Genomic DNA, 25,652 nt, shown 5'->3' with positions numbered 1-25,652 from the left:
TAATGTCAGTTTGCTGTGTCTTAACAACTTGGAAGGTTCCTGCTGCAGTGTGAGCTGTTAGTGCACTGGAAACTGTCACTGTTTCTAACAAGGGCATTTGGTGGTTCGTGAGTGAATTGAATCTACTTGTTCACAGATGCCGTTACAGAAATGCTGGGCACAGGCACAAAGCCAGGGTGCGGGGAATCCACAAAGGGTCAGCAGGAGCTGCTGAAAAATAGATAAGGCCTAATCATACAGAGCGGTTAACAGCGCAGGAGATTCCTGTGCAACATTCAGCGTGTCCTCTTTGGCACTTCAGAAACACCGTTAGCGAGGCTGTGACCTGGAAGGTGGAGTAACTGCTGAGTACAGGCAAAATGTGTTAAACACTTAGTGACAAAACGTCCCTACAAGCAGACCTGGGTATAGGGTTCTTTGTCCTCCTTAAAGCTTTTTTTAATTTCTTAGATCTGTATCTGTTCCAATCCATAAAAGGTATCGCTCACCCTCACTTGGGTCCACAAGAAACGTTTTCTGTGTGCAGCTGATACCATACAAAATAAATCTCAATCTTCACAGTGTCTTTTCAGAAAGGGACAAAAGAGACCCTGTGATTCTGACTGTGCGAGCGTGCCTAGGTCTAAAATCACACAGTTCAGTCCTGCATGGCAGGGAGCGATGCAGAATGTGGCAGAGGAAGCGTGTAGTGATTTTCACAGAGCAGTTTTTGAGAGCGCCATTCTGGTCAGACCAGATCCTTCGTATAGAACCCCCCGCCAGCCGGAATGGCGCTGCGTCATCTGAAACAAGCAGAGCACCCGCGCTGGCTGTAGCGCAGGTGCCCTCGGGGAAGAGCCGTGACTGCAGACGTGCCCTGGACGACCGCTCTGACGTCAGGGGGCAGCCAGCTTGTTGCATTGCACCAAGGGTTTTAGGTTCTTCTCCAGTCACCAGATACCTACATTTTTAGTCACATTAGGTACCTAATTTCCATACGCTATAACAGATTTAAGGATCCACATGCTTTTAATAATCTAGCGTTAATTCCCTAAACCCTGCTGTTTTGCTCTCCTTGGAGCACCACAGAGGGTGAGACCATGTAACAGTTCTGTGCAACACTGGAGGGTTCACTTTGAGGGCTTCAGTTTTTCCTCTCCAGACAACTCCAGCCCTACCTCAAATATAAACTAATTGGTCCTGTGCACTTTGGTTTTGTTTCCTTTAACTGTGACAGAGCATGGCTTAGGAAATCAGGTCTTTTTAACTGTAAAAAAGTGCGGCTGCATGAAGCACACAGATTCTGATTGGTTCCTGCGCTCTTCTGAAATCACAGCTTCCATAGCTCTTTGGCATGTCCTAGTAATTCCCATTTTATTTATGCGTAGCTAATACACAGGCAGTGGTGTGGCAAGGAGATTCTAATAGAGATGTAATTTTTGGAAATATCACATGTCCTTTGCTATCTTTTATTAAATAGAAACGGTTAGTTGGACTAACCAGCCAAACAGAAGAGATACAGGAGGGTTTCTCTATTTGGTATTGAAAGCCAAAAATATGTTAATTGTTTCATTATTTTATAATAGGACTTACGGAATAGAGAGGTGTTTGCTGTTCTGAAGACAGCTTTACCTGAGCCGTACACTATCAGACACGAAAAGCAAAGTATAAAAAGAAATTTAAACACAAACGTAATTTACTGCAATGAAATGCTGCCCATAACCAACCAACAGTTAACATAATGATACCAGCTTTTAATCGATACTGATTTGATAAACGTCCACAAAGGAGCTTGAAAATAAGGTCCAGCTGCCTGACAGGATTGCTTTGGCCCGGACGGAAGGCCAGTGTCAAGGTAGCAAACTCTCCCCTGCACCGCGGCTCTCCCGGGAGCCCGTGCTGCCAGAGACACAGCTCACAGCTCCTGGCTGGTGGCCAGTGCACCCATTCTGGTTGCCAATTCATAACATGATGAGCACAACACAACCCCAGAGATTTTTAAGGTAATCTGGCCAGTGGAGCATTGCTCTACCAAAGGGTGGTCTCTGAATCAATCACAGCCTTTGGCAAGTCTGTTGCCTTACAATTGAAACCAGACATGTTTTCAGTTCATTCTTTGGGTTACTACTGTTCAATGGTGATTTACAAGAGAGTGTGAGCTATGGCAATCTCTCACGCAACTTCAGATATTCCCTAAACGAATGCACATTTAGAAATCTCCTTGCTCTAAAACAATGGCTTCTAAGAAAAGAATATTTAAAGAGAAACCATCCTTAAAAATAGGCCAAGTTCCCTTTCTTCAATGTTCAAAAATACTGAGGCATTGCTCTGCGAAACACAGTACAAGTAACTCCAGCAGCAACAAAGTCCAGTGGGGTAGAACACACCTCTAAATAGGAGACCAAAATGTGCTCTTTCTGTGTGATACTGTCAAGATGTTTCTGGGGGCACGCGGTTTTCTCATTGAGACACGTTCAGAGGCCTGTTCAAAAGAGAGCAACACAGGGTTCCTCAGTAGCGGGCGGTATTGAATTACAAAATAAATATCACCAGAAGCAATATCACCAGTAGCAGAACACTGTGATGTTCGATGTTTCTCTATCATTTGAGACTGCTCGTGTCTCTCTCAGCACTGTATTTTCAGTACTTCCAGTAGTGATTTACACTTACTCTGGAGAAATAAACAGGGATTATACAGGTGCTGATGAAGTTTTAGTCTGTAAGGATTGCGAGAGACTTAGTAGTGAATGTAATTTTATTTCCAGTCTTTCAAGGAGGATTTCTACATATACTTGCAAATGCAGCTTGTTGAAATCATCAGAAGTGGTTCCAAACTTGGCTGTCTCCGTGCGACAGCCAAGCGGGAACTCCATGTGTCTGGGTCAGATACCAAGTTCTGTTTTGAATACAGGGCTTGTCTCTCTCCTCCTTTTACTTCTATTGGAGTGTTTCATCAGCCATTTTAGAAAGCAAAAGAGACCAGAAGCTCAGAGACCTTACTCTAAAAGAGAATTCACATGCAGAAAGAAAATGAGGGATGTTCTGAGGTGCTCGAACAAGAGTGTGCGTAAGTTGTGATGAAATCAGGAAACATACTGCAGTAGGTGCTCCACATAGAGAGTAAAGTCCACTTATTTACCACCCAAGCAGCTCAAGGAAACCAATTGAATCATAAACTATGTCATGTATGCTTCTGGTGAACAATACTTCCTCAATAGCAGCCATGACATTAAATCAAACAGAACTATATTAGGAGAGAAAAAACAATGAACTCCAACACAAGCAGGAAAGGCAGATCAATTCTCAGAGATCAGTTGCAAGCCAAACCCTCCTGTAAATAGGAGTAGTAGCTTAAGGAGCCTTCAACCACAGCCACTCCCTTCCTTTTTGGGCCCCATGGTTCAGCCTTGGTGGAGGTCTCCACCCCAATGGCCACACAGGTTGGGGCATCCCCCCTTCCCAGAGGAGCTGCTGCTTCATAGCACAATAGAAAAGCTTTAGTGAAAATCCTTGCACGAGTCTTTGATCTTACTAGGTCAGGTCTAAGCAGTGCCTGGCTGGGCTTGACACCTCTTGGCAACCACGCTGACACTCTGACTGGTGACACTGCTGGGTTTTTTATGGTTTGGTGGTTGGTTTTTTTCAAGGAAAGGTCCATCTGCACAGTTACATGGTGGATGCAGCCCTGTCCCGGAGCAGTCACACACGGCACCCTGGGGCCGGGCACTGGGAACCTGCCTGGGGTTCCCATCACTCGGTTTTGCTGCTATTTGAAAATCTGAAAGCTTTAGATTAATGCTCTAATGCAAGTGGCTGCCAACTCTTGACCTTGTGGCTTGCCTCTGCAAAGTAAAAGGAGAGTGGCTTTGTTCAGTGACACAAAGAACTAGAGCACATGCATGAAGTTATCAACGTGAACTCTAAATACTGTTTTACTAGGGCTTTTAAAGAAGAGGTAGGTGAGCTTTTGCAGAGGACTTTTAGTCTAGGGGGTTCTAATATAAAATATTAATTACTAAAAAGATCTAATTGCACTATGTTTTTGTATGTTTCTTTTGTAGCAAATATTAATGGTAACTGTAGTACTTAATGTTTTCGTTTTGTTTAGTTTCCACCTTTAAGTTATACCAGCGTGCAAAGCATGTGTATAGTGAAGCTGCCAGAGTGCTGGAATTCAAGAAGATCTGCAACGAAGCACCTGCCGATGCAATCCAGCTGCTGGGAGAATTAATGAACCAGAGCCATATCAGCTGCAGGGAAATGTATGAGTGCAGCTGTCCTGAACTGGATCGCCTGGTAGACATCTGCCTGTAAGTTTGGACTGCAAGGAAGAGTAATCGCCTGTTGAGAATATTGCTTGAATTGATGAGAAAATATGACATGGTTGGCTATTGCAATTTTAAAATGAAAGTATTCTTGTCTCTTATTACAAAATTAATCTCCTGCAGGGACATTACATGGTCAATTGTTTCCCCGCTGCCATCTGTGTAATACTTTCAGATGAAAGCTGCAGTTTATGGCTTTATTACAGACTTTGCTTTTGGAGTGACTCATCATCACAAGTGTTACGTTAGACTGTTGGCTATTCTTTTGTTAAGTTGTAGAAGTCATAACTGGTTTTCTTAAAACATCATCTTGTTCTGTTTGAACGCTGTTACATTTTGTGTATTTCTTAACCATGTCAGTACTGCCACCATGGGAACTCCAGGGCATAAGCGAGCTCTTCTGCCTTCTCAGGCTGCCTTAAAATCATAATGGTATATTGTGAAATGCTGTTGCATTTTTTTCCAATTCAAAAAAATATGTTGTCCAGGGTATCAGAGAGGTTGGATGGCTTTTCACCGTTTAAAAGATGAGTGTGTTAACTGTTCCAATGGCTGACACTCTGGTTCTCCGCTCCGCACCATGCGTCTGATCTTTCCTTATATTATTCAGTCTCCACCTCTGCTCCGGCCTCATTCTCTTAGCTGGGTTCCTTGACTCAGTTGGGCCGTGATAAAACAAGCCCTCTCAGCTCCAAAATACGTTCCCAGAGTGTCACTTTGTCCCTTCTCCCTCTATTCCTCCCTAGTTTCCTATTCTCTATCCAGAATAAACCAAGTCTGAGAAATGGCATGAAGTGAGCTGGGAATCACAGAACGGTAAAGATTGGAAGGGACCTCAAAAGATCATCCAGTCCAATCCCCCAGGCTGTTGTTTTCATAACTGCTACAGTGGATGATGAGATCTGGTATAACCATGTATTAATACAGAAAGTAAAGTCAAATACTTAGTACTCACATTCTACACAGTATTTCATCCATACCACAGGACAGCATGAAAGGTACACGTTTCAGTGCCTCTTAATTTCCATTTTTCTGGTACATTTAGTCACAGGACCAATATCTTATGCTAACTTTGATCTAAAGTCCATGCTCATAGAAGGAATTCAGCAGCCGTGACCATTTTAACCAGTGGCTTGGGGAATACACAGCTGCCCACCTGAGCTTGCCCAGCACCGCTGCGTCCCTGCCTCTGCTGCCACCGCTTCCCTCTTTCCCTTCACCGTGGCTCCTGGTGATGCCACCTTCATGCTTCCGCTCATCTGTTGAGGTTCCTGCTTCTCCTTGGAGATGGTTGTGCTTAGTTTGGGAAACTGCCCTAAGCCAGGGTATTACCTGCCAGAAGGGAAATGTAGGGGGGGGGTATAGTGTTAGCAGGCCTGAAGTCAAGAAATGTTGTTTCACTGTCTTTCAGAAGCAAATGATCCCTCAGAATATCCCATCCTCTCTATATCTTTCAGTCTTGAAGAAAACAGAAACTGTTTCAATTTAAAGCTAAAAGAAATGCATGCTTTACCATCTAAAAATGAAAGTTACACAAATAATTTAAAGTTACAAAAATATTCCCTTAGCAGCAGCAGGCCTTTTTTATTACTATTATTTTTTTAGCCCTATAAATTAGTCTGGCTTATAATGAAATCTGAATTTCACAGACATATGTTTTCTTACTCCGTGCTCATGCAGATTTTGTACATTGTAATACCCATTTACCAGGTTTGCAAATTGATAGAGTATGGTACTGATGATTATTTAGGTTAGTCTGATTTCTTTTGCAGACAAGATGGAATGGCCTCTCAGCCAGAAAACTACTAAGTTAAAAACTGAACAGAAGACTTTTGGACATTCACAGATTATTTTGCATATGGGGTACACGTGCTGTTTTGTGATAAAACACAGAGAAGCCCTGATAGCCATTGGACAGTCTGATAGTAATTTAGCGATACAAGTTTTGCTCCTTCTCTTGGGAGCCAATCCCACACATAACTCACAGGTTGTGTTCGGTTTATTGGATCACGTAATGATCACATAACAGAATCAGCTGTGACACTCACCCACGGGGCAGTCCCACCATGGTCATCCCAGCTACTCAAAGGGAACTGCTGATCCGTGTGTGAGAAGGGAGACCTAATTCCAGAGTCAGCTGAAGACAGAAACCGTGCTCAACAAAAATCTTGGGTCACAAAGTCTCGATCTAGTGCAGGGGATCAGCACTGCCTGTTCTGTGACACCACTCACAGAGGAAAAGCCTTAAAACTTAACATCTGCATTACTTTCAGGTAGAGTAACTACCCAGTGTTGGCGCCTCAGTCGGTAGCATCTGACGACTGACCTCTGCCAACGTGATTCGCCATTCTAAGTGTCTTCGCTTGGGGTATCCAGCTTGGATCAGACTGGTAGGGCCTGTTCTCAGGAGTGCTGGGAGGAAACGATCCTGTTTCAAGGAAGGGAAAACAAGTGGGTATAAACTGGTGATCTGCACTACAGTGTGGAGCTACCTGTGCTGCATTTAAACAAACCAGCATGGGTGCTAGCGCCAGGCTGGTGCAGCATGAAGCTCAGCATGGGTATGAAGATTCAGTCTCTCGTTTTTGCTGAGCTCTGTTCTTTCCCAGCTGCTGCTCCGAGCTGCCTTGGTGCCGTAACGCTGACTTACAGGCCGGAGCACAGCCACCACCACATAACCCAGCGGAAAGGAGCACACAGGATTTTACTAAATTCAGTTAAAACTAATCACAGCATTTCAGTCCCAAGGACCAAAATATAAACAGTGAAGGAAAAAAGTGATACTTGTGCCCATGATACATCAGATTTCTAACGTACTGTAGCAGCAGAAGAGCCCACAGCTAGTATGGTGAGTGGAGCTAAGCACCACAGTGGAGTGCCATTCGTGTGAAATGACATCTAATAGATATATTAAAATCATTTAATCTGGCGTGGTTTTACATTCATTGCACAGAAACAGGTAAATTATTTGTTCATTAATCTTTACAGTCTTGCCCTATCAAGAGTATTTCCTAAGAAATGTATCTTTCTTCTAAAGAAGGTTGATATTCTTTCGTGTTTTTCGGATCCTGTGATTAGATTTCTGTGGTGTATAGCTGTGTATAGCTGTTCTAGACAAATGCAGCTTAAGCCAGCTTCTAATTTTTGGAAGCTATTAAAAAGAAAGTCTTAAATTTTCTCATGTTGTACATTAAAAAACTCTGAGACATAAAATCACTAGTCACTCTAGGAAAACTTGGCTGATGTGATTATAGAAATGGCCAGGAACTACATAAATTACGTTCTTTACTTACAATGATCTACAGCTGCCCTGTAACTTTAAAAAGCCTTTCCAAAAATACATTCCACAGAATTGCCCGAGTCTACTGCCGCTCTCTCCTTACAAGGTTAAACTGTGAAGAATAATCTGCATATCCAGATGTTTTCTGTTTTGCCTAGATCTTTATGTTTTACTGTATAACCTCTGCCAAGAAAGAAAGGGATCCATACTTGCTGTGGTTTGTAGTGCTGAAAACTGTAACCACCAGCTGGTCAGTTGTTTTGTTAATTTTTGCAAAGACAGAAGGCTTGTACTTTCTCTAACCTATCTATGCTCTTAATGGCTGGTTTACTGTTAGTCTTTTCAAGTAAGTAGCACAGAAGATTTACTAAATAGTCAAGGAACAAAAAACTGGATCTGAGCTCCTAAATTTGTTAGGTACTTTTGCATATCTCTCAGAATCCTTGAGTGTTGCAAGTAACTTTATTTCACTCCCTTATTCTCCATCTTTTGGTAAGAGAGAGACCGGAAGATCCCAACTCTCCTCAAATACGAAGCATGAGGTTAATGGGGTGGAACACCCTTACTGCTCAGCCTGGATGTGGAGCTCTGCCCCACCGCTGCCTCACACCTGTGGGCAGAGCTCAGTGACCTGGCTCTCAGACCAGAGCAATTAAACACATTAACCCTGTGCTGGGCTGTTCTCTCTTCTTCTCAAACTGAGTCCAAATAATGACCGTGCTAGCTATGAAAAATAAAGGTTTCTAACTGCACGAAGAAAATGAACTCATTTTCGGTCAAACCAGCACATCATATTATCTCCATGTTTTCTGATTAGCTGGTTCATAATTGTTAGTATTTGGAATTAACAATATTTCTCTGATTTTTTTCGTGTCTTGAAGCACAATGATCTTTAAAATGAGGTACTGCAATGTCTTAACTATCACTTCCATATAGCAAACTGTGGGACGATTGAAACAAGACGAGTTCAGAGCAGTTCCAAAGGTAACTCTCCTGTCTGATCTGATCTAGGTGTCTCCCATGCACCGCATCTCCAGTGGATGCACAAGTAGGTGCTCGCTTCTAAAGCCGTGTCACCTCAGGTACCTAATTTTTAGGTGTTACAGCACTGCCCGTCAAAATGCTGAGTTCTTCAGCATTAAGCCCAAAGTGTCTAGTCACATCACCACATTTGAAACCGTTAGCCACAGTGTTTTGAAACACAGTGACTTCAGCTCTGAAACAGGCATGTTTTCTGTCTACATTATGCTTTATTTCAACTATTTTAAAATGACTCAGTAAAAATGAGGCATGAGCATGACCACAGAGAATTATGAAATCAATAAAAGGGTCAGAACAATTCTGAAGGGATTTCAGTTGCCTACCAAAATAAAAGCAAGACACCATCTGAAATACAGAGTTCTGATTGAGGTAACAGACCAGATGAGTGCAGTTGATTTAGCAGACTTTGAAAAGTGGATTGGGCCTTAGGAAGTTGATGGAAATCCCTATGAATTGCAATAGAGACTGGATTGGATCCTGGTCATTTTAGGAGGTGGTTCTATGGACCAGAAACAACAAAAATTGCATCAGAGGATGAGTGGCTTACAGGAATAATAATAAAAATAAGTAAAATAAAACAGCAACAGGAAATAAAGAATGAACACCAAATTGAGTCAATACGAAGGGTGGCACCACGCAGACACACTGAAGAAAGTGTTTCTGTGCAAGAAGTTTTGTAAGCATGTTTAGAATCAAACACATATGTAAGTACTTGCTTGCAATTTGACCTAAACCTCTACTAACCCAGCAGTATACCAGATTCATTTAACAGAAAATGCACATACGAAGTATTACCACAGCCTACTTGGAGTGAGCTGTCATTCTCCAATGGTATTCACATGATGCTGTATCTCCCTCAAACACGTTCTAGGACTGGCAGATCTCTCCATGCATAGGTACTGGAAACACGTCAAAAATATTTGCAAATCGGATTAGATCTCTCATAAGGTTTCAAATGACTTTTCTAAATCATCCTGTTCTGACTAGGCTGGAAAAGCCCCAGAGAAATGTATTGTATGCTATTTTCTTATTTTTTCTGCATCTGAGTAAAGATCAGGAACACAGGTAAGTGAACTCATGAAAATAATTCTACTCAATCCTAACATGACGGTGTCTGAATCTTGCAGAGCAATGGCATGGGATTTGCTGTGGGACATTTCTAGCAGGCCAGTATCTTGAGGCTGGGAATGGTTTCTATTTTGGATGCCATTTATTTGTCATTGTTCCTTCTATTCCTCCTCCTTAGTGAGAGCATTTTTTTGTCTTTTGGGACTGTATTATTATTTTACCTCTGCTGCTGTCAATCTGTTAAGTCCTGCAGTTCTCTAAGGAGAGACACCTAACCCTGGCCGGTCAGCACGAACAGACGTTGAGTGCAGCGGCTCTGACTTCTGAAGAGTTTCCGAGCCCTGCTTTTCTTGGCCGGCACGCTCAGCAGTCCTGCACAAGCTGTAAATCTTCAGCATGTTTGAGATGTGTCCTGGAAGAATAGAGCTATTTGTCTTTGCCACATTAGAAAATGGCTTGCATGCCTACATCCTGTGCAATTAGTTTATGAACCCTCCTTTGTTATTTTTGTCTATATCTGTTTTCACTTCTGATGTCTTATGAATGTTGCTAACACAATTCCTTTCTTCTCCCATTTTCTTCTTCTCAGTTGCACTGTGATGCTTAAAACAGCGGATACTGAAGCATTATAAAAACAGGGTGACTTTTGGAATGGACAGAAAAGACTATATTGAGGTTTAAACTAACAGCATTTTTTGTTGTCCAAAATGGTAACTGCAAATTGCATTAAGGTCAAGGGAACTTCAGAACAGTCAGGTGACACAGATGCATTTTGGAGCAAAGTATTCACTGGTTTTCTATAGGAATTTTATATATGACAAATTACTCCTTTTTGGTTTATTTTACACCATTTTTTCTCTGTTGTTTTGTTTTAGGCAATTTGGGGCCATCGGGTCACGTCTGACTGGAGCTGGATGGGGTGGCTGCACTGTGTCAATGGTGCCTACTGACAAGCTGAATACTTTCATGAAAAATGTAAAAAAAGCTTATTACCAAACCGACGTCCAAAGGTTAGCACTGGAGAATAATAATAGTCTGTTTGCTACCAAACCTGGAAGTGGAGCTTTGGTTTTTGTTGAGGCCTAAAGAACGTAAGAATTTTAAATAAACTATGTAGGGCATTTAGAACTGGCAGTACTTCCCATGCCGCAGTAAATGAATGCCTTTTCTGGTTTATATTGTAATGAGCAGTTGCTATTATCAAAACATATTTCTGAAGAAGTGATTAAAAGAAAACTCTTTGATTATGAAGTCTTTTTTCATACTAAAAATCTCTTTTGGAGTAAACATTGATTTGCAAAATCCTATTGACTAGAAAACTGAAATTGAAATAAAGGTGATGTTTCATTACAGTGGATCTCTCTTCTTTTCAGTTTAGTGTCATAAAGGTAAGAGGAGGTGGAGCGATGAGCTGTGTCATTGCAGGGTAGGAACCTTGCCATGTCTGCAGGGCTGCTCGGTGCTGATTCTCTTTGGGTGCTGGATATTCTTTTGTTGAGAGTGTTCTGGAGAAACAGAAGATTAAACTGAAGCATTCAAAAAATTGGAAGGCACTTGCTAAACATTACAAATTTTATGCTCTCAAATGGGATTATTACTGTTGCAATTAATGATCATATTGGAGGAGCACCTGCAGGCCAAGTAAAGTATTAGGAATATGTTATGTTAAGCAGGAAAACTTTCCTTCTAGGTATGTTTCTTACGTATCCCTCTGCAAGAGTGACTTGTTAGGAAAGCTTCAACAAGAAGGAATGCCATCTGTGAGCTGTGCAGTTTGACAACATACTGCCCGAAGTGAATGAACAAATCACGAAGTAAAGTTTGCGTTTGCATTATCCAAACACCATACTCAAATTGCTGAATCCTAGCCGTGCTTTTACAAGATAGAGCATTTGCATTTTATGCAAAACTGTTACAAAGGATTAAATAAAAATCCAGTGACCATGCAAATAAGCAAGTAAAGTCTGTAAGGAATAGTAAGGAGATAATTCACGCCGCTGCACTGAGCAAAAGTAAATAGGCAAGACCAAGAGTGAATGTCATTGACATATTATTGACAAACTTGCACTCCTGACAGCCTTGCGGTTGTGCCCGTGGTGTGTTGAAGTACAGCATCTGCGGTCCATAGCCACCACCTCCGCAGCAGACGTGATTGTGCCTGCAGAAAGAGGTGGCCGTACATCCTACCCAGAGACATCCAGGCCCTGTTCCCAGGGGAATGGGGCTCCTGTGCCCTCTCTCTCCCAGCGCACAAACTTCCACTTCTCTGATACCTACAGTGAAAACTCCAGAGAAGTTCTCCTGGTGTCACAACCCTTGAAGCCATAAAGGACATCGCAGGAGTTGTCTCTGTGCACATTTTTGTGACACTAAGCACAAGTTAACGTCCAGAAGTCCGTATCAAATTAGAGATCTCTCAGAAGAGATCCTCTGTACATTACCCGTGCTAATTCAGGCCAAAACCAAATTCTTAGAGGCTACTAATTCTGTGAGAGGACTGCCAAATTTGAACACAGCAGACGAACAACAGCCAGCACAGACTGCCAGATCTTTTCAGGAACCTCAGAGGGAACATACAATGGTAATATTATCACTAGAGAAGATCTCTGTTTTCTGCCCTCCAGGAAAAGTGGAACCGAGAGTGCTGTACATCAAGCAAATCAGATACTCGAGAGCGGAAAATGATGGGGTCTGGGCACAATGGGGAGAAAGGAGAAGAGGATTTGGAGGGAGGACGGTTGAAAGGATGCGTTTGAGAAGGGGAAAGCAAGGGATAAGGGAGGCAGTTCAGAAAAAGAGGCAGAATTACAGAAAGGTTTAATCTCAAAACACTGTTACTCTCTAAGGAAATGGATGGCCTTGTAACCTATTTGTAATGCACAGCTGATAGATTAAACAGCTCATAGATTAAACATAGAACTCCAAAAATCAAACAGCCATAGGTAAGTATCTTCACTAATCTCCAAAATAACCTTAGAGATTTAACAAAAATAATGCCATGGCTTTGTTACCAACTGCCTTATTTAAGAAGATTCTCAGTTTAACTCAGTGAGCTCCTGTTTGTTATCCCATCAGAAGAATGGAGCACAACGCAGTACGTACCAATCCTTTCACTAACAGATTTACGTCAAAATGTAGTTCAGCTGGATTCATGGAGGCACTGATCAGGGTATGGGCAGAATACAGATACATTTGGGGGCAGGGGGCTGATAAGTTGGGCACGATACACAAAGTCATGGAACCTCACCAAAAGCACGCGGGCAAGTTGTCGGGCTGCGGTTCATTTCAAAAGTGTTCTGTCAATAAATCTTAAAGAAGATATTCTCATAAACAAAGAAAGGGAAAACGGAAAACTGGCAAAGTATAAAAGAAGAAAACTCAATGTTCTAAAGCTCTGACTAATTTCTTTCCTCTTTTATTGCTTCAATGTCTTTCCCATACTTCTGAAATCTGCAAAGAAAATCGAGACATGACTTTCATTGAAAGGCCCACAGTATTCAAGCTATACACATTAAAGTGGCACGCAGGCATTTCTATTTACTGACTACCGAGGGGAAGTCAATGTTTAATTAAGGAAAAAAAAAAATTAATTAATCTGCGTTTGGGGTTTTTTTTTTTTTTTCATTTTAATCCTTTGAAGATTTTTTCTACATAATGGTAAAACCCCCTGATCATCAGAGCATGAGAATGATGCACCAAGGTGTGAGGTAAGCAGAAAGGGCATTTCTAACAATAAAGCAAGAAGATTTTTGTTCGGATGAAGATTTCTGTATACAAAGCAGCAACTCCTAAGCAAGTCTTTCCAGATCTGTATTTTTAATGGCTTTTTCCAATTGAATTTTCAAAATGTCTTTTGTAATTAAAGCAGCGCTAATTGGTATATACACACACATCTATTCAGAAAAGTAAGAAAATGGAACACCAGAAGATACTCAGAGGGGATGCATCCTGTTAGCACGAGCTATGATTATCAGTGGAGCGTGACGTTATCCTGTTATAATGTCTGACTGTAACTCATTCAATCGTGAGTTTAATCTTTCCGTGCGGTAAACAGGTTCTAAACCTTTCCAAAAAGGATTTGGAATGGAGACGCTGTTAGACATCTAAGTGCAGCAACGCTGCCTGGTGCCATGTTAATGCTCTGTATTATCTTGATCCCATCGACACGTCCTCCTCCATCGCTGTGTGTGCTGACTGTGGATCTCGTCTGTAGGAACATCCTCAGGCTCTGAAATAGAGGAGTAATTGCACCATTCGCGTGATGGGGGGATCACCACTGTATATTTGTCGTTTGCTGTCTTGGACACAGCACACAGACGCGCACAGACATACATCGGGAATATTGGTTTCTAGTTAATATGATCTGAATGCCAACTTTTATTTTAGTAACTGCTGTGTACTTAGTATAATCCTCCTGAAATTCCTCTCTCAGTCCATGTGGCTTTTTAACAACATCTTGATATGTCGGAGCAACTGCTGTGCTACAGTTTCAGTCAAGTGAAAGATTTGTATTTTCAGCTAACGACGAAGTTTGTTTGAGTGCTAAACCCCTATCAGATACAGTTAAAGAAAGATACACCCAGAACAACATCCACAAGAGCTGTCTTGTTCTAAAAAAAGATGCTTTGCCAATCATAGCTTTTGTGGGCAGGACCGAAGCAATGCTTTCCGATTCTTCATTATATGCTTCGTCAAGGAAAATGAACCCTATGAAAGGACTTCAGGCTGCAAAGGAATGACAGAATGAGATCCAGACTGATAAGGCTTAACCTCATGAAACCTCTGAATCATGCAGCATCTTAAATTAGATTTTAAAGCTAATTTTGAGATGGAAGGCTAGGTAGCGATGAGACTAGTTCACGATGCAGAAAGGAGTACGATGGGGAACGTAGAACTGAAACCGAGAATTGCTCCCTGTGACAGAGCCTTGTTCAACAGGCTTTCCCAGCGCATAGAACTGGCAGAGCAAGCGCTGCCACGCAATATTGCTGTCACATCTGTCCTACCTCAGCTCTTCTAGGTTAACCAGCTTTGTCACTGAACGCTCTTCTTCCTCCCATAATACAGAGACCAAAGATTAATTCTGTTCTCGACCTTATCTCTGCAAGATACCACATCACAGCCTCCAATACCAAGGAGACAGAAGCTGTCGGGTGCTGCTGGTGGGCAGCCCCCAACCTCCTCCGAAATCTCACACACGTCGGTGGGACTGCAATACTGTAAAGCAGTAGGAACAAGCTGTAGCTGGTACATTGGGAACTGTCATTTTCTGTGCAGACTTCTTTCTCCTCAGGTCAGCTAGGATTGTTTTACCAGTTAACCTGGAGATGAATGTTTTACCAGTTAACCTGGAGATGAATGTTTTCTGGAGCCGCAGGAGACTCTGCAGATTTGGCCTCTGAGCTCAGCAGAACCTGGATTTGCCCCAGCCCACGCTCCCCAGCAAACAGCTCGCTCGGGAGGATAACACATAGTGAGGGTTTGCACACCGGTGTGCTCCAAATCTCACATGTAGTTAATCTCACATGTAGTTAAGGTGCTCAGGCCAAATTCGTGATACGTGTAAGACTTACAAATGGAAAATATGCAGAGGCATAAAAAATGTTGAAGCTATTCAGATGAGAAGACACTAAGGAGCTTTCAGAATTAATTGACCAGTAACATGTTTGAGATTGGTTTCCAGTAGCAGCGGTTCCCGCAGAAGCAACAAACTGGATGAGTATTTATACAAAAGCATTTGGTGTATTTATTGGATTTTAAGCCTAATCCATTTAGAGAATTGCTATTGTCTCCTAAGCTCTACTTTGTAAGCCAAAATTACACATTAATATTAAAACGAAAAAGAAAAACCTCCTCTCCCCACAAAGCATGCCTTTGTGCACTTGGCACACGGAGCTCGAATAACTCAATAAAGATTAGATGTACTTCAAACTGAAACACTCTAGTGCCCAGCAGCTGTCTGCTTTCCAGACAGGCTGTGTGTGATTTGGGGTGGGAATACAAGTATGTTCTATTGGCCAACGAGCAAGGCAAGATGTGTGGGTTTCACAAAAATCCAGATTAATTTCAAGGACACTGAAGCAGGTTTGTTTGAAACCCTCACAGCAGTTCCTGAGGATAGTTCCTGAAGGCCTTATTTTTTGCCCGATTTCATATAATGTTTGGGGATTTTTTTCATGTTGTCCTACATTTCCTGGTTTCTTATCTGTTCCTCATGACAAATATAAATATTTATTTTTGTTGGTTAAGCTGTTGTGACTTCAGGAGGGGTTTTTAGTCGTGTTACTACTGATCAATTATCAACAGAATTAAATTGTTCTGATTAAACGCTGAAGAGTTTCCTACCGGCTTTCTCCCAGGGAACATCCTTTCTTGTAACTGTCTCCTTTCTGTCCAGGCTTCTGTCTAAAGAAGAATTAAGACAAGAAATTCTTCCTTGAGGAAAAATTCAGCGAGCCACTTCTAAGCAGCAATAGCAGCCGCATGAATAATAGTTTTTTATGAAGGTCTGAACCTAATTTTATGTTAGAAACATAAAGCTGCAACTTTCATAGCTGGATTTAAAAGTCTAACAGAAAACAGGAGCTAAAATCAGAAGCAAATAGGCTAGCAAGGATTTGCAGAACTGCCGTCAGATAAGGTTAAACCTCCACAATTGAATCATAAACTTAATCAAATACTAACTATTAATGGAAAGATTTGGGGACAAAGGGTTAAAGATCAAGGGAAAAGTACCTATCATCCTGTTTTTAAAGTTAGTTATGATCAGGCCTTGACCTGAAGCGTCTATATCCAGTTAAATTCCTGTGCAATTCTTCCTACAGCAAACCCAGCTCTATCAGCCGCACAACAGATCCTGAGCTTTCAAAAGCCTTGATTTATTTTCAGAAGAGCATTTGAGAGTGAGAGAGAAGGCCTGGGCAGCTTTTCCTTCTGAAGATCTATAGCCTGCTGATGGTCAATGGGGAGAGAGCGGGGCACTGCTCCAAAGGCCTTTCAGTGCTTCCTCTAGAGGGAATAGGGTGGTCAGTGGAAGCTGCTCCACGAGATGAACTTGCAGGCCTCTCGCTATTGCTGTTGAAATGCTCTAAAATGGATTGTCTTGTCTCAGGATCGAGAAAGTAAAATATTTTAGGAATTTGAGATTTCAGAGTTTTTCCTTCACAAAGCTGATTTTTGGTAAAAAAATACAAATGGTTAAAGGAATACAATTTTATTGATGGAAAACATGTAATGTTTGCACTGAGCAAATGGCTCCGTGAGCTCCTCCGAGCGAGCCCACGGGGATGGGTTAACAGAGTCTGCGTCTCAACTGGAGCTCAGTCTCAGCTTTAGCTCCGCTAATGAGATTTACTTTATTTCTGTGTAGGTGGTCTCTTATTTCTTAAATGCAATTAGCATAAAGTTGTTGCCTGATGGTTTTATTTATTTTTGAAAGCGCCGACCACTGGACCGACTTGGATAGTTCTGGAGTTTCCAGAATTGACTTTTGTGCTCCACAAGCCTATTTTCAGGAAATATTTTGTAAGAGGGATGGTATTTTGAACTCTACTTTTATGGCTGCAAAGGCTTCTCCTTTTTTCCTTCCTTTGTCTGTTCATTAGGGGCCATCTTTAATTCCTAGATGTGTTTTTTGGAGACGAGTTCCTTTCCGTTGAAATACGTACCACTAAAACAAATCATGACAAATACTTTAAGACCTTACACAAAGCTACGTGTTTATTTTATGAGATTCTATGCTGTGTAATGCTCTGAGTGGTACGCTCAAATTTACGTATTGTTCCATTTTTAGGTTCCCTGACATGTCCATCAGCTGCTCTTTGGTCATTACAGAAATGCATGGAAACCCATCCATCTTGCTCTGTTGTAGCTGTAAAACTAATAGAAGGTTTTAGGCTTTTAATCAAACTACAAACCACTTCACCATCCCATTTTTCGGAAGATGACACAGACGAGTGCCACGCAGTGTTTCCAACTTCAGTCTTATTCCAGTCTTGCTTCCTTTGATTCATTTAGAATTCATACTCTCAAAAAAGAAAATGGAACATTTTTGAAGAGCAACATCATGCATATTGCAAATTACAATAAACATGTCAGCAAAAGTGGATATACTAACAGTTTATTGTGGCTAATTTGCTAATTTATTCTTTTTTACATAAATGGACAAGTTACGACTGCCCATTGTGGTCACATTAAAGGGAGAATGGTGTGGAAGTTTCTGTTCTCAATAAATCCATAAAAGAAGTGGACGGAACCTATTTTTAGAGCGAATTCTGCTCCTGATGTGAACACCTAAAATCTGCTGAGAAAAACATCATTGGTTTTACAAGACTAAAATTCTTTTTATCCCATTAGTCAGCCTAACAACAGATTTTACGATTTCTCCTTGTAAAGTTCATAAAACCAATCTGACACGTATAAAAATACCACACTGAAAGCTGAGAAAAAAGGGAGTTTTCCACTCTCCTATATGATGTTGCGAAATTTGCTGGAGCGAGTTAAACCACTGTAACACAGAATCTGACACCGAAATGCACTCAGTAAGGGTTGTCCTGCTCTAACAAAAGCTGCTGAGATTTGACCATGTTCTTTATAAGCTGTGACTTCCCTGTATGCTCCACATTAAAAGCAATGGCAAACTACTTTTTCTTTAGTGTGTTTTGTGCCAACGCTTCAATATGCAGGAGATCAAAATTCTAAGAGTTCCCATCAGAAAATGTTTCATGGGAACTCAAGTAAGTCCTCACTAAATCCTCCAAAACTGCTCTAGTTGGAACAATTTCATATACATCAGGAAAAGTACAGAGTTAATTAGGAAATCTATGCTTCTGAAACCCCTTTGTTCAAGAAATAAACACAAAGGGCTCTGAATATCTGTACTAAACAACAGATAAACCCTCCCTGCATTCAGAAGGATACACACCAGACAGAAATGTGCCCTCATTCAGACCACGCTCTAAACTTCCTCAAGATTTATAGATGTTCGGATCCGAAGAGTATAGCTCAAGGCCACAATGGAACCAAGTCAATATTTAAAGCTAAAATCCAGATATGACGAGTTCCATTACAGTTTGTGAAGTTTGACTTATATTTCTCACTCAGCCTCGCTCCCCCAAAATCTAAGAGAAATAAAGGAACCAAGCTGAAGTGCAGTCTTACTGAAGCCATTCTGAATCGTACGTTAGGTTAAAGGATAACGAGGCAAAGGACCAATCGGATCTTTTTTCTGTATTTCGAAGTTTCTCTCTTTCAGGCAAACCACTTGCTGAGATTGTCTGCGTGACTGTGGTCTGTCTCAGTCTAGAAAAGAGAAAACCGGCCCAGCTATTGTGGATCACAGCAGAAAAAGGAAACAAAATAAATGGGTGAGACTTCAGTACCGCATTCTTCTCCTCCCCGTCCCAGCTGGTTTAAACCATCTTGGGAAAAAGCTTTGAAAAAGGGTTTTTAAACACAACACAGATTGGGAGTCAAGAAGTATATAGTTGTGAGTAAACTTCAGCACAATTAGTCCTGTAAGTCAAGGAATAGGACACGGCATTATCTGTGTCTTAAGACAGTAGGGGTCCAAAGAAATTTGGCCACCAAAGTCTGCAGAGCACACGCTCACATTCTGGATCTGAACTGATAAAGGAGTGTAAAACCAGGACAGTGTCAGTAAAGGATATTATCAAACTGTCTGAAAACAGAACAGACTTGGAAGTTTTTATAATTATTTTTTCACCCAAACAAAATAACATACCATAGAATTATAATATCAGTATAAAAACGGTTCAGAGTTCCTGACAAAGACTGATGGCAATGATCTAATGTTATAGGAGACCATTCTGCATTTCAAGCAGGAAAACTGTAGACTACAATAGGCTTAAGATCAGTCCTTGGCATGGAATAGAAACATCTGCAAGTAAGCTTGAGTTATTTTAAAATCAATGCAGTATTTTATGCAGGGTAATTAAAAAGAAAAAAAAAAAAAATCAAAGCGTGTGATATATTAAAGTCTTATCAAGAGAGAACCCAGTGAATCCCATTTTAAACTGTAGTTTATTACAATCACATTGTTACCTTAATCTGACTAATTCTTATTAGGCTGCTCCTTGTGTGAACACTGGAAGCACTAAAATATGGTAGAAAGAAAAGTTGAAAAAAAATCACCTAAAACATGTAAAACCAACTTAGCACAAATTCAGGTTATAAAAGAAAATGTCCCCTAGAAACACAGCACTATTCAAAACCACTGATAGTATAATCTCTACAACAAACTTCAAGATTACATTTATGTCTGACTTTGCCTATTTTTTTAAAGCACACCTAAAATTACTGTAGCTGCAGATCAGAGAAAAATCCCCTTGTGTTTCAGTTGATTATCCTCAATTCCATGTATTGTTCTTTTCTCTCCATAACGGCTTGATGTTCTGATATTGTCACTATGTAGATACCTTTGCTCTGCAGAGTATTTTAGTAGCTTAGTTGATAAATATTGACAGAAACGTGGCTTTTGTTAGTGAGCTACCCACACTATGATTCTTTTAATTTCTGAAATATGTAAAGCGAACCTCTGTTATGGTTTTAGATTCCTTTGGCATATCGCTTACACGTTCGCAGTCTTCACTTATTGCTTCATCTGCCATATATTTCCTATCTTCAAGTAGATCTTTGCAAATTTCATCCTCTGCTAACAAAAATATAAAGATCATAGAGTTCCACTTACTGGCAATCCATAAATATTGCTGTCTTCCTGTTTTCCTGCCATTCCTTTTCATCACGTAGCATCTCCTTGGTACTGTAGGAAACACTTCACACTTTCAGTGAAGTGCTAATAAAACCAATCTCCCTTTAGCGTATTTCCCACTTGTTTTCCAGACAAAATGCTACGCAAAGAGATTTCACTACAGATAACAAATCAGTTAATGAAAAATGGTGCTAAGGAGGTTATTTAATCCAATTCTGGTGCTTTAAAAGATTAAACTACATTATTTGGAACATACTGAGCTGTTGATTCATTGGAAACTGGACAACATCTTACTAATACTAGCTATAAAACACAGAAAGTTGAAGGTCTTGAGGCAAGCAGGCAAGCGTTACAGTAAGTTGTCAGCCACCCGTCAGACAAAGCCAGATCCTAACTGGGCACAGGTTACAAAGCAGACACAGATGTACAAACTATCAAGACAGCAAAACAAAAGTTTGGAAGAAGAGTGAGAAAAGCTTTACATTTTTGCATAACAGGAAATCCACTGAACAAAAAAAAAAAAAAAAGAGTTACAAATAACCACTAACATGCCTCATTTGTCTTAAAGAAATTGAATCATTGAATAAGAACCACAAAGTGAAGAATTTTATTTCAAAAAAATGTCTTTGAACACAGCAGCTCAGTGCACAGAGTAGATGATGGAGTTGAAGACAAAGAACTGCCAAAATAGAACCGAAATGAAAGCCAAGATGAAATAGCCTCCTCAAGTTCTGATGCCTGCAGACAAACACCATTCAAAAACGTTTTCCTGCAAGGAAAATTATCCCATAGGGCTTCAAAACTTTATGGACTCGCAAGAATATGTGGGAGAAAAAGGTTCCAAGGCCACTGAAAACGAGCAAAAGGGGGAAGGAGGTACTAAAAGCACCTTCAGTTCAGGTAACGTGAATTCTTGGCAAGGTGTTAGAATACGAAGGGGAAGAAAGGTTACTTAATGCTGGGATGGGCTCGTTCATGGGCAAACATCTACCCAGGAGCCTGCATCTCTGGTTTTCTTTTTGCCTTAACAGTACACACAGATTATGTAGAGTCATCCATGTTTTTCACACCCTGCTACGTGCACAGTCGTAGGGACACTCGGTTCTCCACAGTTTCAGAAGAATTTAAGAGAGACTTGTAGAAAAAGAGAGAAAGATCAGTGGCAGTGAACATATATAGGAATCTGTAGTTGCTGGCAGGTACTCCTCCCTTTCTTTACCTATCCATTGTAAGCGAGGAGGCAGTACCAGAAGCTCAATATTAATTTCAAAGCGTGTTCAAGAGTTCTCTTAGCAAAACAATGATTCTATGAGTGCAACTGAGGCATTCGAGCACAGAGCTTCAGAAAAGCACGGATGCAGCTCCACGTAGCGGCACTGAAGAGATGTGGTTGGAACAACCCTTTGGCTGCATCCTTGTTGCAGTAAACCCTTCTTGGAGCAGGTCTGACCACCAATGAAGAAAATCACTTCTGTTCCTCACAGCAATTATTTTCATGGCCCATCATTCAAGCGGTCGTTCTCTCTGCAGAGGTGCGTGTAGTCATGTCTCAGTACTAAAGCCAAATTAAGAGATCACTGAAAAGGCTTTGTTTTTCAGACATAATGCAGGACTTACTGAAAGCAATGAGCCTAGAAAGATGTGAATTTAAGAAAGAAAATGGACAAAGTAATGTCCTGACTCCAACTGAATTACAATCTAATCTTGTTCCCCATGTGTTCAGAGACGTGCTATCTGGGAATAACACCTGTGTGCTATACAAAAATCTCCCCCTGCGTGCAGAAGCTCACAGGCACGAAAAAATACTTGCATGGAAAGGTGCAGCAGCAAGCAGGTGGACAAGGGTCTGAAAGGCTGACCAACAGAAGTAACAAATGCAGACGTCACCGCTGCAGGGGACCTCTGAGGAGAAACACCCTCACACCAGGAACCAAGATGATGAAGAGCTCCTCTGACGCAGTGCTGAGGGCAGAAGTTACATTGCTTATTAAAACCAGGAGTGATCTCAAATCCTTGCGGTGCCCTCCTGCTGTGCAGTAACGTTCTCGTGGTTAAGAATAAAGTGGACAGCGTGGAATGGGATTGGTAACCAACAAGATGAGGAGAAAGCAAAGCTACTGTCATCAAGACAGTGCCAGATGATCAGAGAGGAAAAAAAAGGAGAAAAGCGTGCAAAGAACATGAAGACTTTCTCTTCCTACCTTGATCTGCAAAGGATCCCAATGTCCCCACCTGAGCGAGTGAGGGGAAGGCACCACCCCGCCCAGTTTGCCAGCCTAGTGAGAACAGCAGTGGGAAAGTCACCTCTCGGAACACGGCTGGGCCCTGCAGCCTGACAAGCCAGCAACGGTGTCCTTGGTGGCAAGATTTGAGTACGGTTTGAACCAGGAAGGAGGGCAGGATTACCACTGATAGCCCTTTTTCCTTTACTGTAACCACCCAGCTCGGTGGCACTGACATAAAAGCACCAGAGGCCACACTTAAAACGCATCTCAACGTTTCCTGAATTGTTGGCTCTGTCTCTGATGACATCATGATTACCACTGGACCTAAAGAGGAACCTGAATGTCTGAAAGCTGACGTTTTCCAAATTACATCAGTTGGTTTAACTGAAATACTGCTTCTTTCCACAAGCTTTTCTCATTTGTACTACACATGCACATTAGATACTCAAATCCTCGAGAAATTTAAACTTAACGAGACGGTCAGTATATCAACAGCATTTCTTTTATAACTCCTATGACCTCACCCATCAAACCTTATGAGCAACGCAAAAATAATAGCTCTGAGGTTTATTCCTCTTCCTTTTACATTTTTCCACACTAGAGAAGTCCAGAAAAAAATTAAACAGACCTAAGTGTTTAAAAAGAGTTAATAAGACTTAATTAAGGAAGACTTAATCAACAATAACCAGGACTAGACAAATCCTGATTTTGACAGGGTTTTCATCAACAGAATTAACATCCATTTACAGTTCACTGGTGGACAGTTTAACTAAAGGCACACTATAGCCCAAAGAACCTTTTTATTGCTGACAGCAATATTTGGATTAAAATAAACACAGCATGATTTTTAAATCCCAAATTGAGTCTGCAGAGAAGGCAGTTAAAAAGGGGTGGTGTTCTTTGGCGGTTTTTTTTTTACTTGCAAACTGAGCAAACTTGATCTGGAAGTCATTAACAGATAATAAACATAACCTTCCCCCACTCACTCCCAAGATGCCATCTCTACAGTCACTTTTCAGTTGTATTTTTGCAGTGTGTCATCCTCCAGAGAAGAGCTTCACAGGCTTTAACTTTATCTCTTTTCTCCCTTTTTGCTAAGGAATTAGTGCCTTCTCTTCAACAGGAGTCAGTTCCTAACAAGGAGAAAAAGTGGAGTGAAAGGAGAAGAAAAAGTTGGTTTGCTTAGTGAAATATGTCACTACATTTGCTTTCGGATGACAAAAGCCATCCTGAAAAGAAAGCAAAAAATTACAGCAGGTCAACTTTAAAGTGTGCGGCAACAATCTGCGTCAGACAGAAACCTAACAGAGCTCAGCCATTATCTACCAGACTCGGGGATAAGCAGAGAGCAGCCGCTACTTCTCACGAGACCATTTCTTAAAGAAATCTTTCAAAGTAGCTTTGGAGATTTTAAACTCTTCTTGTCACATGAAGCGTCTGCATCCGTTTGGTGTTCAAAAGCAAGTGGCTTGTTCTGCGTGACAGCCTTATAAACCAAGTTGTAATCTGTGTTGTTGCATCATGACTGGCATAGTCTGTTTTCAGTACACTAGGTACTCCTTGCTTTCTAAATACAAAAATAATTTGGAAACAGTAGCATTAGTGGGCTAATATATTACATAAATACAATTTAAAGAATCATTAAAAAATCATTATTCTGTTAACTGCCACAAGAAAACTGCTTTAATCTCTGAAATTTGTGCAAGTTCTTTACAGCCATGGCAACATGGGCAAAACTAGACCAACCTTAGTCATTAAAAAGAGAAACACTGCCTCTGGTTTTCTGAACAGAGAACAGCATGGCTGTATAAACTGCTGTAAGTTCCAATTTTTGAAGCTTTTTAGATAAGAATTATGAAAATGCTTTGCAAAATACGACCCAAATTTTAAAAGAAAGGAACAGGAGACCTTTATAGGAGCAGTGCTATCGCCAACCTGATCCAGAGATGCGACGTAAGGTTTCTATGGAGGAAGATCTGGTTTAACACATTAAGTTCCATGAGCTTTTATTTTGTCATCAAAGAGGGATGAACAGCTTATCCTCTTTCCTCCCTGTGTAAGAAACTCAAAATCAGGCATTGTGCAAACATCGTGTCACCTGCTTCTTCAGTTTGAGATTATCTACATTACTGGTCCTATGAGCCTCGGAAAAAGAGGGATTTGTTGAAAGAAGTGAGGACTGGTGGCCCAAGGAAAATAAAGGGAAAGTCATTCAGTACTGAAGGGGCTAAGTGCAGGATAAACCACAAACCAAGATGTTAGAGGCTGGAGATTCAAAATTGTATGTTCAATAAGAGGTCGGTGATAAAAGGACATTTCAAAATGTGACCAACTTTGACAGCCATAAGACACCACTTAATTGCTCTGAATCTTCTCAAAATCTTGACGAGGAGAAAAGAAAGAAGACGACAAAAAGATGTGTTTGTAAGCAAGCCTGTAGAGCTGAGGAGTACAGGCTCTGAGAAAGAGTGTAATTAAGTAATTGAAAAATCAATAAGATTTGCTATCAGTTCCTTCTTATTTAAATATAGGATCTATAGATTAGGTTTTGTGCTCATCACCGGATGAGAAAACTTTAAAATAAAAACTAACATATTGAGAGCTTTTCTCACTGAAAGTCAGAGCTAAATGCTGCATCTGCTTTACTAGACTTGAAAATCTGACTTCTCTCAGTAGGAAAAAAATAAGAGTTAAGTGAATTGTCTTCTGTTCTAACAGACAAACACAAGAGTAGCTGCACTCGGGCAAACCACAGGTACATAGAGTGCAGGATCTAATTTCCAGCTCTGACCAACATCAGATGCCTAAGGAACACTAAGAACATAGGAAGCACATAGTGCTATTTCCACAGAAATCTCTCTTGGCCGCAAGCATTCCGTGGCTCAGGAACCAGAGGTACTCACTCGGTTTAATAGCTTTGGACAAGTTTTTTGTAACTAGTTCAGTAACCTTTAAAACTTCTCAAAATTAAGTACCAAAGGAAATGGTGGATACTGAACAATACT

The 25,652-nt window shown here is 41.0% G+C and overlaps 1 protein-coding gene and 1 long non-coding RNA gene across 10 annotated transcripts in view; one reads left to right on the top strand and one right to left on the bottom strand.

Annotated features, from left to right (window-relative positions):
• Positions 1 to 11,045, top strand: part of GALK2 (galactokinase 2) — a 46,416-nt gene extending 35,371 nt beyond the window's left edge. For both annotated transcript variants that reach the window (XM_065847662.2, XM_065847660.2), the window contains exons 9-10: positions 4,088 to 4,289; positions 10,569 to 11,045. In XM_065847662.2, the coding sequence (XP_065703734.2) occupies positions 4,088 to 4,289; positions 10,569 to 10,779 (413 nt within the window). In that variant the 3' untranslated portion in view covers positions 10,780 to 11,045. The remainder of the gene's footprint in view (positions 1 to 4,087; positions 4,290 to 10,568) is intronic.
• The window catches only part of LOC136106939 (uncharacterized), a 78,868-nt gene continuing 53,422 nt past the window's right edge, over positions 207 to 25,652 (bottom strand). For 4 of the 8 annotated variants that reach the window (XR_011741129.1, XR_010652205.2, XR_011741131.1 and 1 more), the window contains 2 exons: positions 6,631 to 11,198; positions 4,233 to 5,636 (listed from right to left, as the gene is read on the bottom strand). This is a non-coding gene — a long non-coding RNA (uncharacterized lncRNA). Of the gene's footprint in view, positions 2,462 to 4,232; positions 5,637 to 6,630; positions 11,199 to 25,652 lie in introns of those variants that run through there. The other 4 variants (XR_011741130.1, XR_011741132.1, XR_011741133.1 and 1 more) reach the window with 4 other exon arrangements.

Source organism: Patagioenas fasciata, chromosome 12 (assembly GCF_037038585.1).
Source record: "Patagioenas fasciata isolate bPatFas1 chromosome 12, bPatFas1.hap1, whole genome shotgun sequence".
Taxonomy (NCBI): Eukaryota; Metazoa; Chordata; class Aves; order Columbiformes; family Columbidae; genus Patagioenas; species Patagioenas fasciata.
Note: the sequence above shows the minus strand (reverse complement) of the source record. Positions and strands in the feature narration are given on the sequence as shown.